Genomic DNA, 13,818 nt, shown 5'->3' with positions numbered 1-13,818 from the left:
AGGCCCCTGGCTGTAATATGAAGCTTGTATTATTTTATTTGTGTCTAGAGTTGTGTTGTGATATATTCCCGTGAGTCCTTGGGTTTGATCGTACGCATTTGTGTGTATGATTAGCGTACGATTAAACCGAGGGCGTCACAGATACTATCCATAGTTTCATCAAAATAAGCAATCAACACAACAAAAACAGAATCTGTCAAAAACAGACCAGTTTGTAGCAATCTATATACTTCGTATACTTATGTTATCTCAAAAATTATGAACAATTACGACAATTAGGGCAATTATCATATCAACCAGCAGCAAAAAGAATCAACTCAAAAGCTCTTTCTGGATAGGAATTAAAAATAATTTCGTGAGCGCAAAGTTTGTGTCTTTTTCAGCAAGATCAAACAACCATCACCAAAACTAGTCATAAAGGTTTTACTTGGCACAAACACAAAAAGAAACACAAAGAACACAATCATAACAGAATTATGATGGTGTGGACACAACAAAACAGAAAGCAAAAAGCAAAGATAAATTCATTGGGTTGCCTCCCAACAAGCGCTATTGTTTAACGCCCTTAGCTAGGCATAAGGCGATAGAATCAAGTATCGTCGTCTTTGGTGCTCAAACCATAAGTAGCCCTCATCATGGATTCATGAGGCAATCTTATTTTCTTTCTAGGAAAATGTTCCATGCCCTTCTTTAATGGAAATTGAAATCTAATATTCCCTTCCTTCATATCGATGATAGCACCAATAGTCCTTAGGAAAGGTCTACCAAGAATGATAGGACATGTCGGATTGCAATCAATATCAAGCAAAATGAAATCTATGGGTACATAGTTCCTGTTTGCAATAATAAGAACATCATTGATCCTTCCCATAGGTTTCTTAACAGTAGAATCCGCAAGATGCAAATTAAGAGAGCACTCATCAAGCTCATTGAAGCCTAGAACATCAGATAAAGACTTCGTAATAGCGGAAACACTAGCACCCAAATCACACAAAGCATTGCATTCATAGTTTTTAATCTTGATTTTGATAGTAGGTTCCCACTCATCATGAAGTTTTCTAGGAATAGAAACTTCCAATTCAAGTTTCTCTTCAAGGGATTTCATCATAGCATCGACGATATGATCGGTAAAGGCCTTGTTTTGGCTATAAGCGTGTGGAGAGTTTAGCATGGATTGCATCAAGGAAATACATTCAATCAAAGAGCAACTATCATAATTGAATTCCTTGAAATCCAAAGTAGTAATTTCATTACTACTCAAAGTTTTGATATCATCTACTCCACTTTCAATGCTTTTAGCATCAAGATAGATAGACTCCGGATCATTGGGGCGTTTCTCAACCAAAGTGGATTCATATCCAGCCCCATAATCATTAGGTTTGACATTAGAAAACAAGGATTCAATGGGAGTCACACCAAGCACTTTAAGATCTTCGTGATTCTCATCACGAGAACACGTCTTTTTAAGCCATTCATGTCTAGCATGAATTTGGACGGTTCTTTCTTTACTCTCATTCATGGAAACACGCATAGCTTTTAAAGTTTCATCCATATTGATATTGGGAGGAGCACATCTCAATTCAAAGCATCAATATCAAGAGACATTCTATCAACGGTCCTAGCCAAGTCATCAATTTTGAGCAGTTTTTCTTCTATGGACGCATTGAAAATCTTTTGCGAGTTGATAAAATCTTTAATATTACTCTCTAGATCAGTGGGTAATTTATTGTAATTTCCATGAGCATTGTTGTAGGAATTGCCAAAGTTATTAGAGGGATTACTAGGAAAAGGCCTAGGAATAAAGTTTCTTCTATAAGCATTGTTGTTGCCAAAATTACTCCTACCAACAAAATTAACATCCAAGCTCTCATTGCTACTCTCAATCAAGGAAGACAAGGGCATATCATTTGGATCTAAAGGAGCACCTTTGCTAGCAAACAATTTCATTAACTCATCCATCTTAGCAATCAAAGAGTTAATTTCTTCTATAGCATGCACTTTTTTACTAGTAGGTGACCTTTCAGTGTGCCATTGAGAATACTTTGTCATGATATTGTCTATGAGTTTTGTGGCTTCTCCTAATGTGATTTCCACCCGAGGCGGAATCCAATATATTTCTAGAAGCAAAATTCAAACCAGCATAGAAGATTTGTATAATCATCCAAAGACTCAAGCCATGAGCGGGACAATTTCTAATCATCAATTTCATTCTCTCCCAAGATTGTGCAACATGTTCATGATCTAGTTGCTTAAAATTCATGATATCATTACGGAGAGAGATAATCTTAGCCGGTGGAAAATACTTGGATATATAAGCATCTTTACACTTGTTCCAAGAATCAATGCTATTTTTGGGTAAAGATGAAAACCAAGTTTTTGCTTGACCTCGCAATGAGAACGGAAATAGCTTCAATTTAATCACATCATTATCTACATCTTTCTTCTTTTGCATATCGCATAACTCAATGAAGGTATTAAGATGGGATGCGACATCTTCACTAGGAAGGCCGGAAAATTGCTCTTTCATAACAAGATTCAGCAAAGCAGCATTGATTTCATATGATTCCGCACTAGTGGCGGGAGCAATCGGAGTACTAATAAAATCATTATTATTAGTATTCGAGAAGTCACAAAGTTTGGTGTTTTCAGTCATGGTGACTTCAGCAAGCAGACAAGCCCACAAGCGAATAGAAAGCAAGCGAAAGAAAAGGGCGAACGTAAAAGGCAAAAAAAAATTGTAAATTTTTGTTTTTCAAAAGTGGGGGAGAGGAAAACGAGAGGCAAAAAGGTAAATGCAAGAGATGAGTTTGCGACAGTTACTTGGATAAGCTTCACTTCGAATAATCCCCGGTGCCAGAAATTGACACGTTGAAGGAAGACTATTCTTGACTTGATACTCCCCGGCAACGGCGCCAGAAATTCTTCTTGCTACCTCTTGAGCTTGTGTTGGTTTTTCCCTTGAAGAGGAAAGGGTGATGCAGCACAGTAGCAGTAAGTATTTCCCTAAGTTTGAGAACCAACGTATCAATCCAGTAGGAGTATCAAGGCAAGTCACCAATGTTCCTGCACAAAAAACAGCAACCTTGCACCCAACGCTATAAAGGCGTTGTCAATCCCTTCACGGATAATTGCAAGGTAAGATCTGAAGGTGGAAAGTGCAACAAAGTAAAATTGTAGGGCTGAAAATATGATGTGAAGTAGACCCGGGGGCCATAGTGTTCGCTAGAGGCTTCTCTCATGATAGCAAATATTATGGTGGGTGAACGAATTACTGTCGAGCAATTGATAGAACCGCGCAAAGTCATGATGGTATCTAAGGCAATGATCATACATATAGGCATCACGTCCGAGACAAGTAGACCGATACTTTCTGCATCTACTACTATTACTCCACACATCGACCGCTATCCAGCATGCATCTAGTGTATTGAGTTCATAACAAACAGAGTAACGCCTTAAGCAAGATGACATGATGTAGAGGGATAAATTCATGCAATAGATATAAACCCCATATTTTTACCCTTGATGACAATAACACGATGCGTGCCTCGCTACCCCTTCTGTCACTGGGTGAGGACACCGCACGATATGAACGCAAAACCAAGCACTTCTCCCATTGCAAGAATTATAGATCAAGTTGGCCAAACGAAACCCACAACTCGAAGAGAATTACAAGGATACGAAATCATGCATATAAGAGATCAGAGGAAACTCAAATAATAATCATAGATAATCTGATCATAAATCCACAATTTATCGGATCTCGACAAACACACCGCAAAATAAGATCCCATCGGATAGATCTCCATGAAGATCATGGAGAACTTTGTATTGAAGATCCAAGAGAGAGAAGAATCCATCTAGCTACTAGCTATGGACCCGAAGGTCTGTGGTGAACTACTCACGCATCATCGGAGAGGCAATGGTGTTGATGAAGAAGCCCTCCGTGTCTGAATCCCCCCTCTCGCAGGGCACCAGAACATGCCCCAGATGGGATCTTGCGGAGACAGAAGCTTGCGGTGGCGGAAAAGTATTTTCGTGGCTCTCTCTCGTGGTTTCAAATTTTTAGGGAATTTATAGGCGGAGGAGGTAGGGCAAAGGAGCCTCGGGGGGCCCACAAGCCTGCTAGGCTCCCCCCCCCCCCCCAGGCCGCGCCTAGGGGGCTTGTGACCTCCCCCAGGGTCCTTTGCCGTGGTTCTCAAGTTCCCCGCATATCTTCTGTTACGGAAAAAATCATTCCGAAGATTTTATTCCATTTGGATTCCATTTAATATTCTCCTCTGAAAAGGGTCAAAAACACGAAAAAAAAAGAGGAACTGGCACTTGGCACTAAGTTAATAGGGTAGTCCCAATAAAGATATAAAATGCATACAAAACATCCAAAGTTGACAAGATAATAGCATGGAACCATCAAAAATTATAGATACGTTGGAGACGTATCAAGTACCTAATGTACTCTACAACCCCAGGAACCCCGGGAGGCATTGACCCCGGGAATTGCAACCCCGAAAGCATCATCCCCGGGTATAGAATCCCTGGACACCCCACCGACAAGCAAGGTGGTTCTTGGGAGGTAGATCGCAACCCCGCCAATGGCGAGGTCGGAGCTGTTCGACGCCGACGACAGCGTTGGCGCCTCACATAGGTTTCGAGGCATGTTGGATCTTCTCGGTGAGCCTGTGGCAGTGCCACAACATCCCAAGAACATGGACGATGATGACGACGATGTCCTACATCTGATGGCCGGCAAGGAGCCAACCATGTTCGTGGAGTGCGAGCAAGAGGATTGATGGCATCGCATGATGCTGGCCGAGCTGGCATCGATCAACGACAACGCCACTTGGAGACTCATCATACTACCTGCAGGGCACTGAACCATCGGGATCAAGTGGGTGCTCAAGCTGAAGAAGGATGAGAACGGTGCAATAGTCAAGCACAAGGCATGCCTCGTCGCGAAGGGCTACGTGCAGCGCGAGGGGGTGTACTTCGAGGAAGTCTTCGCTCCGGTGGCAAGGATGGAGCCTGTGCGGCTCATCCTTGTCGTGGCTTCTCACCGCAGGTGAGAGGTACACCACATGGATATCAAGTCGGCGTTCGTAAATGGATACCTTAACGAGGAGGTGTACGTCTCCCAGCCACGAGGGTTCATTGCCAAGAACCATGAGGAGGGCATGTATCGGCTACACAAGGCTGTGTACGGCCTCCGGCAAGCCCCGAGGGCATGGAACACCAAGCTTGATGCAAGTCTCACATCCCTTGGGTTCTCACGTAGCGCTTTTGACTACGACGTGTACTCATGTGGCACCGCGAACACGATGCTCATCATCAGCATCTACGTCGATGACATGGTCATCGTCGGTGCGGATCCCAAAGAGGTTCAACGTTTTAAGGAGGAAATGAAGCGGCTCTTCTACATGAGCAACCTCGGGCTGCTTCGGTACTACCTCGGGGGATGAAGATGAACCAGGAGCGTGGTCGCACGATGATCACTCAGGCAGCCTATGCCACCAAGTTGCTTGAGCGAGCAGGCATGGCAGACTGTCATGTCATGCGCTACCCAATGGTAGCACGGTGCAAACTCGGCAAGGAGAGCAAGCAGTAGCCGATGGACTCTACTTTCTATTGAAGCATCATCGGCAGCCTGATGTATCGCGTGCACACCCGGGTGGACATCTCATTCGCTGTCGGGTTCCTAAGTAGGTACATGGTGGCTCCCGCCAGCGATCATCTCGCGACGGTCAAACACCTACTCGAGTACATCGCACGCACGATCACGCATGGATGCGTGTATCGCCGTGGCGACAACAACAAGCCGGTGTGCTATAGTGACTCCGACCATGATGGTGACGTGGACTCCGGGAAGAGCATCTCTGGCATATTATTCTTTCTCGGGAACAGTCATGTCAGCTGGCAATCGATGAGGCAGGCGGTTGTCGCGACTTCTTTCTGCGAGATGGAGTACATCGCGGCAGCTACATCAACATGTCACGGGATCCGGTTGGCTCGCCTTCTCGATGAAATGCTGAACGTGGACACCGCCCCTGCACTTGTGCAATGCTCTAGGCACCAGCCGTATGGACACAGGGAAGCGAGGACATGTTCGACGATACCTGTTTCAAGAGTGGGAATCAATTTGATCCCACTTAACGCACATAAATTTTATTGGATTGTTGGCTATCACCTACCAAACCGTGTTGGGATTAAGTGGAATGTGGTGGGACGTCCTCTATGAGTCCCACCTGCCGCCTCACCTGGGGTCGCCACTCCATAGCAGCATCATCCCTTTCTCTTCTCTAATCGGTCCTCCCCTATCTGGCTCCCTTGCCCCTCTACCACGCTCTTCAATTCATCTCCTTGTTGTCTTCTCGCCATCGTTGAAGCGGAGGTCGATGTACTGCTTGGGCAGAGCCGCGAGCCTCGCCTCATGGATGGGCGGCAAGCCGAGACGCAACGTCTTCAACGTCTCCCAGGCCTCCTGGTCCGAACCTTCCCGGCCAGCCACAACATCTTCCTTGCGCCCGGGATCAGTGGAGGTGAGGACTGACTTCGCCTCTCTCCACACAGGGCGAACTAGGAACATCAAATACAACTATACAATGGAAATCTCCATGTGCTTTTGCCTTGGCTTTAATAAAAGTTGGGGCTGGGGGAGACCCCTCTCATTTAAAAAAAATGGAAATCTCCACAGAGGGCGAACTAGAAACATCAAATACAATTATACAATGAAAATCTCCACAGAGGGCGAATTAGGAACATCAAATACAATTATACAATGAGAATCATTAGGAACATCAAATACAATTATACAATGAGAATCTCCACAGAGGACGAACTAGGAACATCAAATACAATTATACAAGGGAAATCTCCACATAGGGCGAACTAGGAACATCAAATACAATTATACAATGGAAATCTCCACAGAGGGCAAACTAGGAACATCAAATACAACTATACAATGAAAATCTTCACAACGGGCGAACTAGGAACATCAAATACAATTATACAATGGAAATCTCCACAGAGGGCGAACTAGGAACATCAAATACAATTATACAATGTGGAAATCTCCACAAAGGCCGAACTAGTAACATCAAATACAATTATACAATGGAAATTTCCACAGAGGGCGAACTAGGAGCATCAAATACAATGAACATCAAAACTAAGACTAGAATGGAGTTCTAGATATGACAATTGACAAAAACAGACTATAGGCCGGCTTCCCACCACAAAAGGGACCCTGCTTTATTCAATATATATATATGGGTTAACATATGTGCATTGATTTGATTCCTTCTAGTCTTTAGTTTCTTATACACATAGAAACAAGGTAAACACGTAAAACAAGCGAGTAGCTTCACAATGGTGGACTTACAGGTTCTACAATAATAATAATAACAACAACAACAACCAGTAGTCAGTATTGATCAGTTTGACGGACGCGTCTTAGCACCGAGTACTCTTGAAATCTCTCTAACAAGGACAGACTTCTCCCCGGACTCCCTGCCGCCTTCGTAATGCCATTTTCGGGACGTGTCCTCGGCCTGCAATTTCAGTGTGTGGAAATGGCATGTCAATTGTGTTACAGGAAACAGAAGAAACCAGAGCTAGGCCAACTCCGAAGTACAACAGCCAGAAACAAAGGATGCGTTCGAAGTTCTGTTACCCATTTCCTTAGTGGAGCTATTTGTTCTTTGATCATATCAGCATGTGGTTGCACTGCGTCTTTTCCTTTAGCTCTGACGTCGTCTACCTGAACAGGGATATCAGTGTTAGTGTTGTTTCAGAGAGGATATTTGCCAATAAGATGTCTTGACTTTCTTCTCTTTTCTTTTCTTCTTCATTGTTATTATCAAGGATGCTCATATCAAATACTCACAGTTTAATGTGTCGACGTCGGCTTATCCAAAAATATTCAAAGTTGGTTTATAATACGGTTATTGCATCAAACCAGTACTATTAACAGAAAAGGGGAGCTTTAACATGTCATTGCATCATCAGAGTGGGGTTCTACTATTTCAAAATTTCATCCCTTAGATATCATTACGCAGAAGAACCCCTTGGCATCCTTAGATATCATTAATGTTCTCCCCACCAGTAAATTGGATCTAAACCCATTCATTGCTGAAACATGTTTTCCCATTCATTGCAACATGGTAAATGGCAAGCAGGTTATGCAACTATTTGTAGTGTACTTGAATCAGAGTGAGAACAACAGTGGCATTAACTAAAAAGACGCTTAAATAATATAAACAGGTGAATATGAAATAATAACTAAAAAGACCGCCAACATTTGAAGACTGCATTTTTGGGGAACTAATTAATGAAAAACTGAAGACAGGAAAACAATGAAGTTGCAAAATTCAAGTACAAACCATAAATCTCAAGGAAGACAGGTGAAGATCACAGAAACTATTTTTTTTTATTGCAATCTGATCTAGAATTATTATTTTCCTTTTTCTTGAAGGTACGAACTATATTTACTCTTGTATAGTTCAGTCTAGAGCAAGTTCCATGACTTACTGAATGCAACTCTAACTTATTCGCCGTGTACAGCAACACAGCTGTTGCTCCTCCAAACACCAATATAGTCCCAGCAAGAAATGCCTTTCCAACTGCATCAATGGAAAGGTGAGAACAACAGATCTTGAACAAAACTACAAAAAAGAAATCTATGGCAAAATTTCATACCCTGTGAGTATCCAGCAATTACAGCCTTCAACTTCTCAGGATCCATGGGAGGAGGATGCATATCACGCCGCCGCTCATTGGCAGTTGCCGCCGAGTAGTAAGGTTGCTCAGTTGGAAGTTCCCATCTATAAACAAATTCACACCAAATACAGAAAAAAATGAAAATGAATCATCAACTTATGTTTTACAGGAACTCAATTACCTCATAGAATGGCTAAGGGACTAAGAACATAGGAAATGCACTGCAAGTAACTTTAAATATAAATTCCGTACTACCCTCCTCCATTCTATAACTTACTAAGGTACGATTCAAGCATCCATTATTCATCTGAAAGTAGATCCTCTTTAACCTCCAGTTATAAGCATTCTCCCACATTTCTCATTCAACAGCTATCAATATGTAGGGCTACTATATGCTACACTGGGAAGAAATAGTTTTTCTGTAAAATTTCGGAAGTAGTACCCCCGCAACAAATCTGATGGTACCATTGCAGCTCTCAGTAGGTAAAACTAATTGTGGACCAAATGTTGTTTAATCTTAAACTGTGTGTTCATCTTATAAAAACAAATAAATGGACGAAGTAACACATAACCTCTTGCTCTAGTATCAAGTTGGGTTCTCTAACCAACTATTCCCTCCGTTCCTAAATATAAGTCTTTTTAGAGATTCCACTAGTGGACTACATTCGGATGTATATAGACATATTTTAGATTCTAGACTCACTCATTTTGCTCCGTATGTAGACTCCTAGTGAAATCTCTTAAAAGACTTATATTTAGGAACGGAGGGAGTAGTATAAAGGTTGAGCTATTAGATATTTACAGTTCTGTTTCTGGTATGTGCAAATACGAAATTGCATTCCTGGAGGACTCATAATGATTAATGAGTGCTTATGCACATGCAAAAAAATAGTGATCACATTAAATGACCCCTCGTTATGACATTATAGAAAGCAGGCTGTAAATAAAAGAAACTGTCTCAAATTCATGATTTATAAAATGGATCTAGTAGTGTAGGTTTGTGATTGGCTTCTTGCTTGACCGCAACTATCTAGTGAAAGATAATTACAAACGAAATTTATAACTGAATTTTCAGTATTATTGACTTTACATCTCTATCTCTCTAGCTCATCTCAACATGCTTTAAGTCGCTAGAGATTTGTAGCAAGTATAGATACGAATTCGGTCAGAAACTTAGAATTAACACCCTTTCGGTTAGGTTGTGGCTTCACTCGAAGCAACTTTGGGTTGGCTGTGCCGGCAAAACTGCTCTATGAAGCATCGGAGGGTGCGGTGGCATTTTGTTTCCATAACGGGGCTCCATGGAAGGCAGTTTTCTTGCTAGAAGCACCTCTTGGTTGCTTCGCGCCCCATGTGCAACTGAAATAAGTACCTTGGTCAAAGCTAGGAAACTGAAGGTAGGAAGAGGCTGTTTGGTTGGGCTTCAGCCATTTTCAGTGGAAAGCCAAACCAAATAGGATTCTCTCAATATACTGTCAATCTGTTTGGAGTATAGGTGGGGAAGTACATTGTAATTAGATTGCACATATGGGACACATGTCAAATCTCAAATGTATCGGGCTGTAAACTATGAAGTGATCCATGTGAAATCACATACTCCCTCCGTCCCAAAATAAGTGTCTTAAGCTTAGTATAATTTTATACTAGAGCTAGTACAAAGTTGAGACAGTTATTTACGGACGGAGGGAGTATATCTCAGTTGCATTATTTTGGAACAGTTTCCATATGAAAGCACACCCACCTCACGCTCATATATATGCCCTGTATCAGTGGTATATAGTCCCTCCCTCCCAAAATAAGTGTCTCAACTGACGGATGGACTATTATTTTCCAGGTATATCGTCCACACCAACTAAAAATTTCTCTCACAGATCAAAAGATGCATCATCCATATGCAGCAGTGCGTAATCCATTGCTGATTATCCAAGCATGAATGATCGGGTGTACGTTTCCCCAATTCAGAACGTACGCACACACGAGCGACCACCCGATTTCAAAGCTACCGTGAGCGGAAAAAAAAAATGGAGCAGAATTGAAGGCAGCAGAGCCGCACCTTTTGGGGCCGAAGGTGGCCTGCGGCAGGGAGACGTACGAGCGGAGCGGGTTGAGCACGTCGGGGGACACGCCGGCGGCCTCGGCGCCGCCCGTTGGGAGGGCCCAGCGGGTGGAGCCGTAGAGGGTGGGGTCGGCCGGAGGCGGCGTCGGCCTGATGGGAACAGAGTGGCGGAGGATCTCCGGGAGCACGTCGGGCGACGGAGGCGGGGACGCCGTCCTGGGCCCAGGCGCGGACGCGGGGAGCTTCTCTGCGAGGCGGCCGGCGGCGAGCTTCGACTCCTGGAGGAAGTAGGCGCCCTCCTGGGCGGCGAGGCGACCGGCGAGGAAGCTCATCGGCAGGGGCGGAGGCGGCCGGTGGCTAGCGGCGTTGTTCGGGCGCTGGGTAATTTGATCGAGCAGATGGTGCGCGGTGCAGTGGTTTGCGGGAAGGTCGGGGGCGGCGAGTTCTTATGTAGGCGGCCGTTCATAAGCAGTGACGTGGATGGATGGCAGCGTCGCTACTTCAGTAAACGACCCTCGGCTGTTGCATCCTCTGTGTCTTTTTATCTTGGTCCGTTCAAAGGACATACTCCTTCTGTTTCTAAATATGAGTTTTTTTAAAAATTTATTAAAAAACTATATATATATGTATATAAATACATTTTAGAGTTTAGATTCGCTTAATTTATTCTGTATGTAGTTCTCTGATTAAATATTTAAAAAGATTTATATTTAAAAATGGATAAAGTATATATATTAAGTAATTCAGGATACAATAGTTCGTAGTTTCAGCGTTTGAAACATTCAAGGTACACATTTTCGTATTTATATTAATTAAATATTCCAAATCCCGTCAGGAAAATTGTGAGTATCTATCGATGTCTGGATGCGGAACTTTGAACAACAAGAAAATCAGATTTGAAAATCGGAAATTTAAGAAAGATCTAAGTATTGAAAATATGAGATGTTATCCCTGCAGAAAAGAAAATGTGAGATATTAAAAATAAATAGTGCATCTTCACTTATAACACTAGAGATATAATTTCGACCACTAAAATATAGACTAGGTAAAATAATAATAACAAATACTCCCTCCGTTCCTAAATATAAGACCTTTTAAAAATTCTACTATGGACTACATACGGAGCAAAATGAGTGAACCTATACTCTAAAATATGTCTATATACATCCGTATGTAGTCCATAGTGTAATCTCTAAAAGGTCTTATATTTAGGAACGAAGGGAGTACTCATTTAGCATAGTGATTTAAGACAAACCTTATAATTTGTTTTGCAAAAAACAACATAATCGTCTATAATTGGATCCTTAATGTCATAACTCTTTGCATCATGTTTGTAGCAATCAAACTCGCTCAAATTCATGTTATCTAACTATAGATCTCTATTTTGTCATGGTGATCCCCTTTCACCTATGCTTTTCGCCATGGTGATCAACGCCCTCAACAATCTCATTATGTGCCCCATCGACTCTCGGATCCTGCATCACCTCACCTCCCTCTACATGTCATTAAACTTCTCGCTATATGACGATAACGTTGTTGTCTTCTTCCACCTTGACAAGCATGATCTTTTTGTCATTCACGAGTTGCTCCAGATCTTCGGGACTGCTTTCGGTTTGCACACGAATTCCTCTAGGTCCACCGCCTCCTTGATCTAGTGCACGCATGTGAACCTCGCCACCATCCAAGACAATTTTGCTTGCCCAATCGCAAAGTTCCCCAATAGATACATCGGCCTTCCGCTTTCTATCTACAAGGTCCCGGTCTTCTCCCTCTAGATCGCCATGGACAAGCTTGAGTCGAGGCTCTCTCCCTAGTGGGCCTCTTTGCTCTCTCGTGGCGAAAGACTTGCGCTCTCCTGACATGTGGTATGTGCCATGCCGGTCCTGTGATATGTGTCGTGTCAAATTTTGGTAGTCCGATGACAGGATTAGCGGTGATGGAGTAGTCGGACGACATGTGTGGGTCGATGTAGTAGTTGCATGGGTTGTACAGATTTGAGATATGAGATTTAAGATGTCCCGATGTAGACTGCATTATTTAAGGCGTGACCGGTGAGTATCTGCGGACGCGTCCGCGGACGTTTGAGGGGGCGGATTTAAGGTGTCCGACTGCATATGTTCTTAGGAACCATAGTTACCAAAGCTTTCAAGTAATATTGATCGGAGGGAGCATCAAGAACGGGAATCAATACACACGGTAAATGAGGCGCTAATGAAATAACTTCTTGGAGAACAAGTAAAACAAGCCGTTTCATCTTGACACCCCTTCCACAAGGCAGCATTTCCCCGATTTCTTTGCCTTGGTCAACAAGTCCTTTTTGCCACATCAGTCAGCAGCAGCTGTGCACTCCCAACATTTCATATCACAAGGATTAGAGCCGCCAACTTGTGTTTATCGTGATTCCTTCTTAAATACTATTATATGCATCAAACGCTGAGCTACTGGCGCTACAAGTCAACGCAGAGGAACAAGGACTTGCACTCCAAGTAGCCGAGATAGAGTGGCTACAAATTTTAATATTATCACTATACTCAACGAATACTCCCTCTGTTCATAAATCTAAGATGTTTTAGATATTTTAATATAAACTACGTACGGACTGAAATGGATGAACAAACATACTAAATTGTGTGTATATTCAAAGAAAAGTTAGAACATCTTGTATTTGTGAATGGAGGGAGTATTTGATGTTGTTTTTTTACCAACACTCACTGTCCTGTGGCCGGCTAATAATGATCAATGCAGACTTGGTCTGACAATTGCATACTCCCTCCGTCTCAAAATTCTTGTCTTAGATTTGTCTAGACATGAATGTATCTAGTCACATTTTAGTACTCCCTCCGTCCCAAAATTCTTGTCTTATGTTTGTCTAGAAATGGATGTATCTAAATACTAACACATGACTAGATACATTCATATCTAGACAAAACAAAGACAATAATTTTGGGACGGAGGGAGTATTTAGATAAATTCATTTCTAGACAAATTTAAGACAAGAATTTTGGGACGGAGGGAATACCAAATAACATATCTATTGTGAATACCAA

The 13,818-nt window shown here is 42.5% G+C and overlaps 1 protein-coding gene across 1 annotated transcript; it reads right to left on the bottom strand.

Moving 5' to 3' along the window:
* Nucleotides 1–7,216: 7,216 nt before the first annotated feature.
* Nucleotides 7,217–11,242, bottom strand: LOC123412818. Its single transcript, XM_045105765.1, has 5 exons — nt 10,769–11,242; nt 8,695–8,819; nt 8,527–8,618; nt 7,670–7,756; nt 7,217–7,547 (listed from the first exon to the last, which is right to left on the bottom strand). The coding sequence occupies exons 1-5, from the start codon at nt 11,101–11,103 to the stop codon at nt 7,431–7,433; spliced, it is 756 nt and encodes a 251-aa protein (XP_044961700.1). The 5' UTR covers nt 11,104–11,242; the 3' UTR covers nt 7,217–7,430.
* Nucleotides 11,243–13,818: the final 2,576 nt, after the last annotated feature.

The sequence above is a fragment of the Hordeum vulgare genome, chromosome 7H (genome assembly GCF_904849725.1).
Source record: "Hordeum vulgare subsp. vulgare chromosome 7H, MorexV3_pseudomolecules_assembly, whole genome shotgun sequence".
In the NCBI taxonomy this organism is placed as follows: Eukaryota; Viridiplantae; Streptophyta; class Magnoliopsida; order Poales; family Poaceae; genus Hordeum; species Hordeum vulgare.
This window is presented reverse-complemented; position numbering and strand designations above follow the sequence as displayed.

Coding starts and splice junctions, on each gene's coding strand:
- LOC123412818 (XM_045105765.1), bottom strand. CDS start 11,103: ATGAGCTTCCTCGCCGGTCGCCTCGCCGCCCAGGAGGGCGCCTACTTC. Junction 7,757..8,526: donor ATAAGTTAGAGTTGCATTCA/GTAAGTCATGGA, acceptor ATCCCTGTTCAG/GTAGACGACGTCAGAGCTAA. Junction 7,548..7,669: donor TAGCTCCACTAAGGAAATGG/GTAACAGAACTT, acceptor CTGAAATTGCAG/GCCGAGGACACGTCCCGAAA.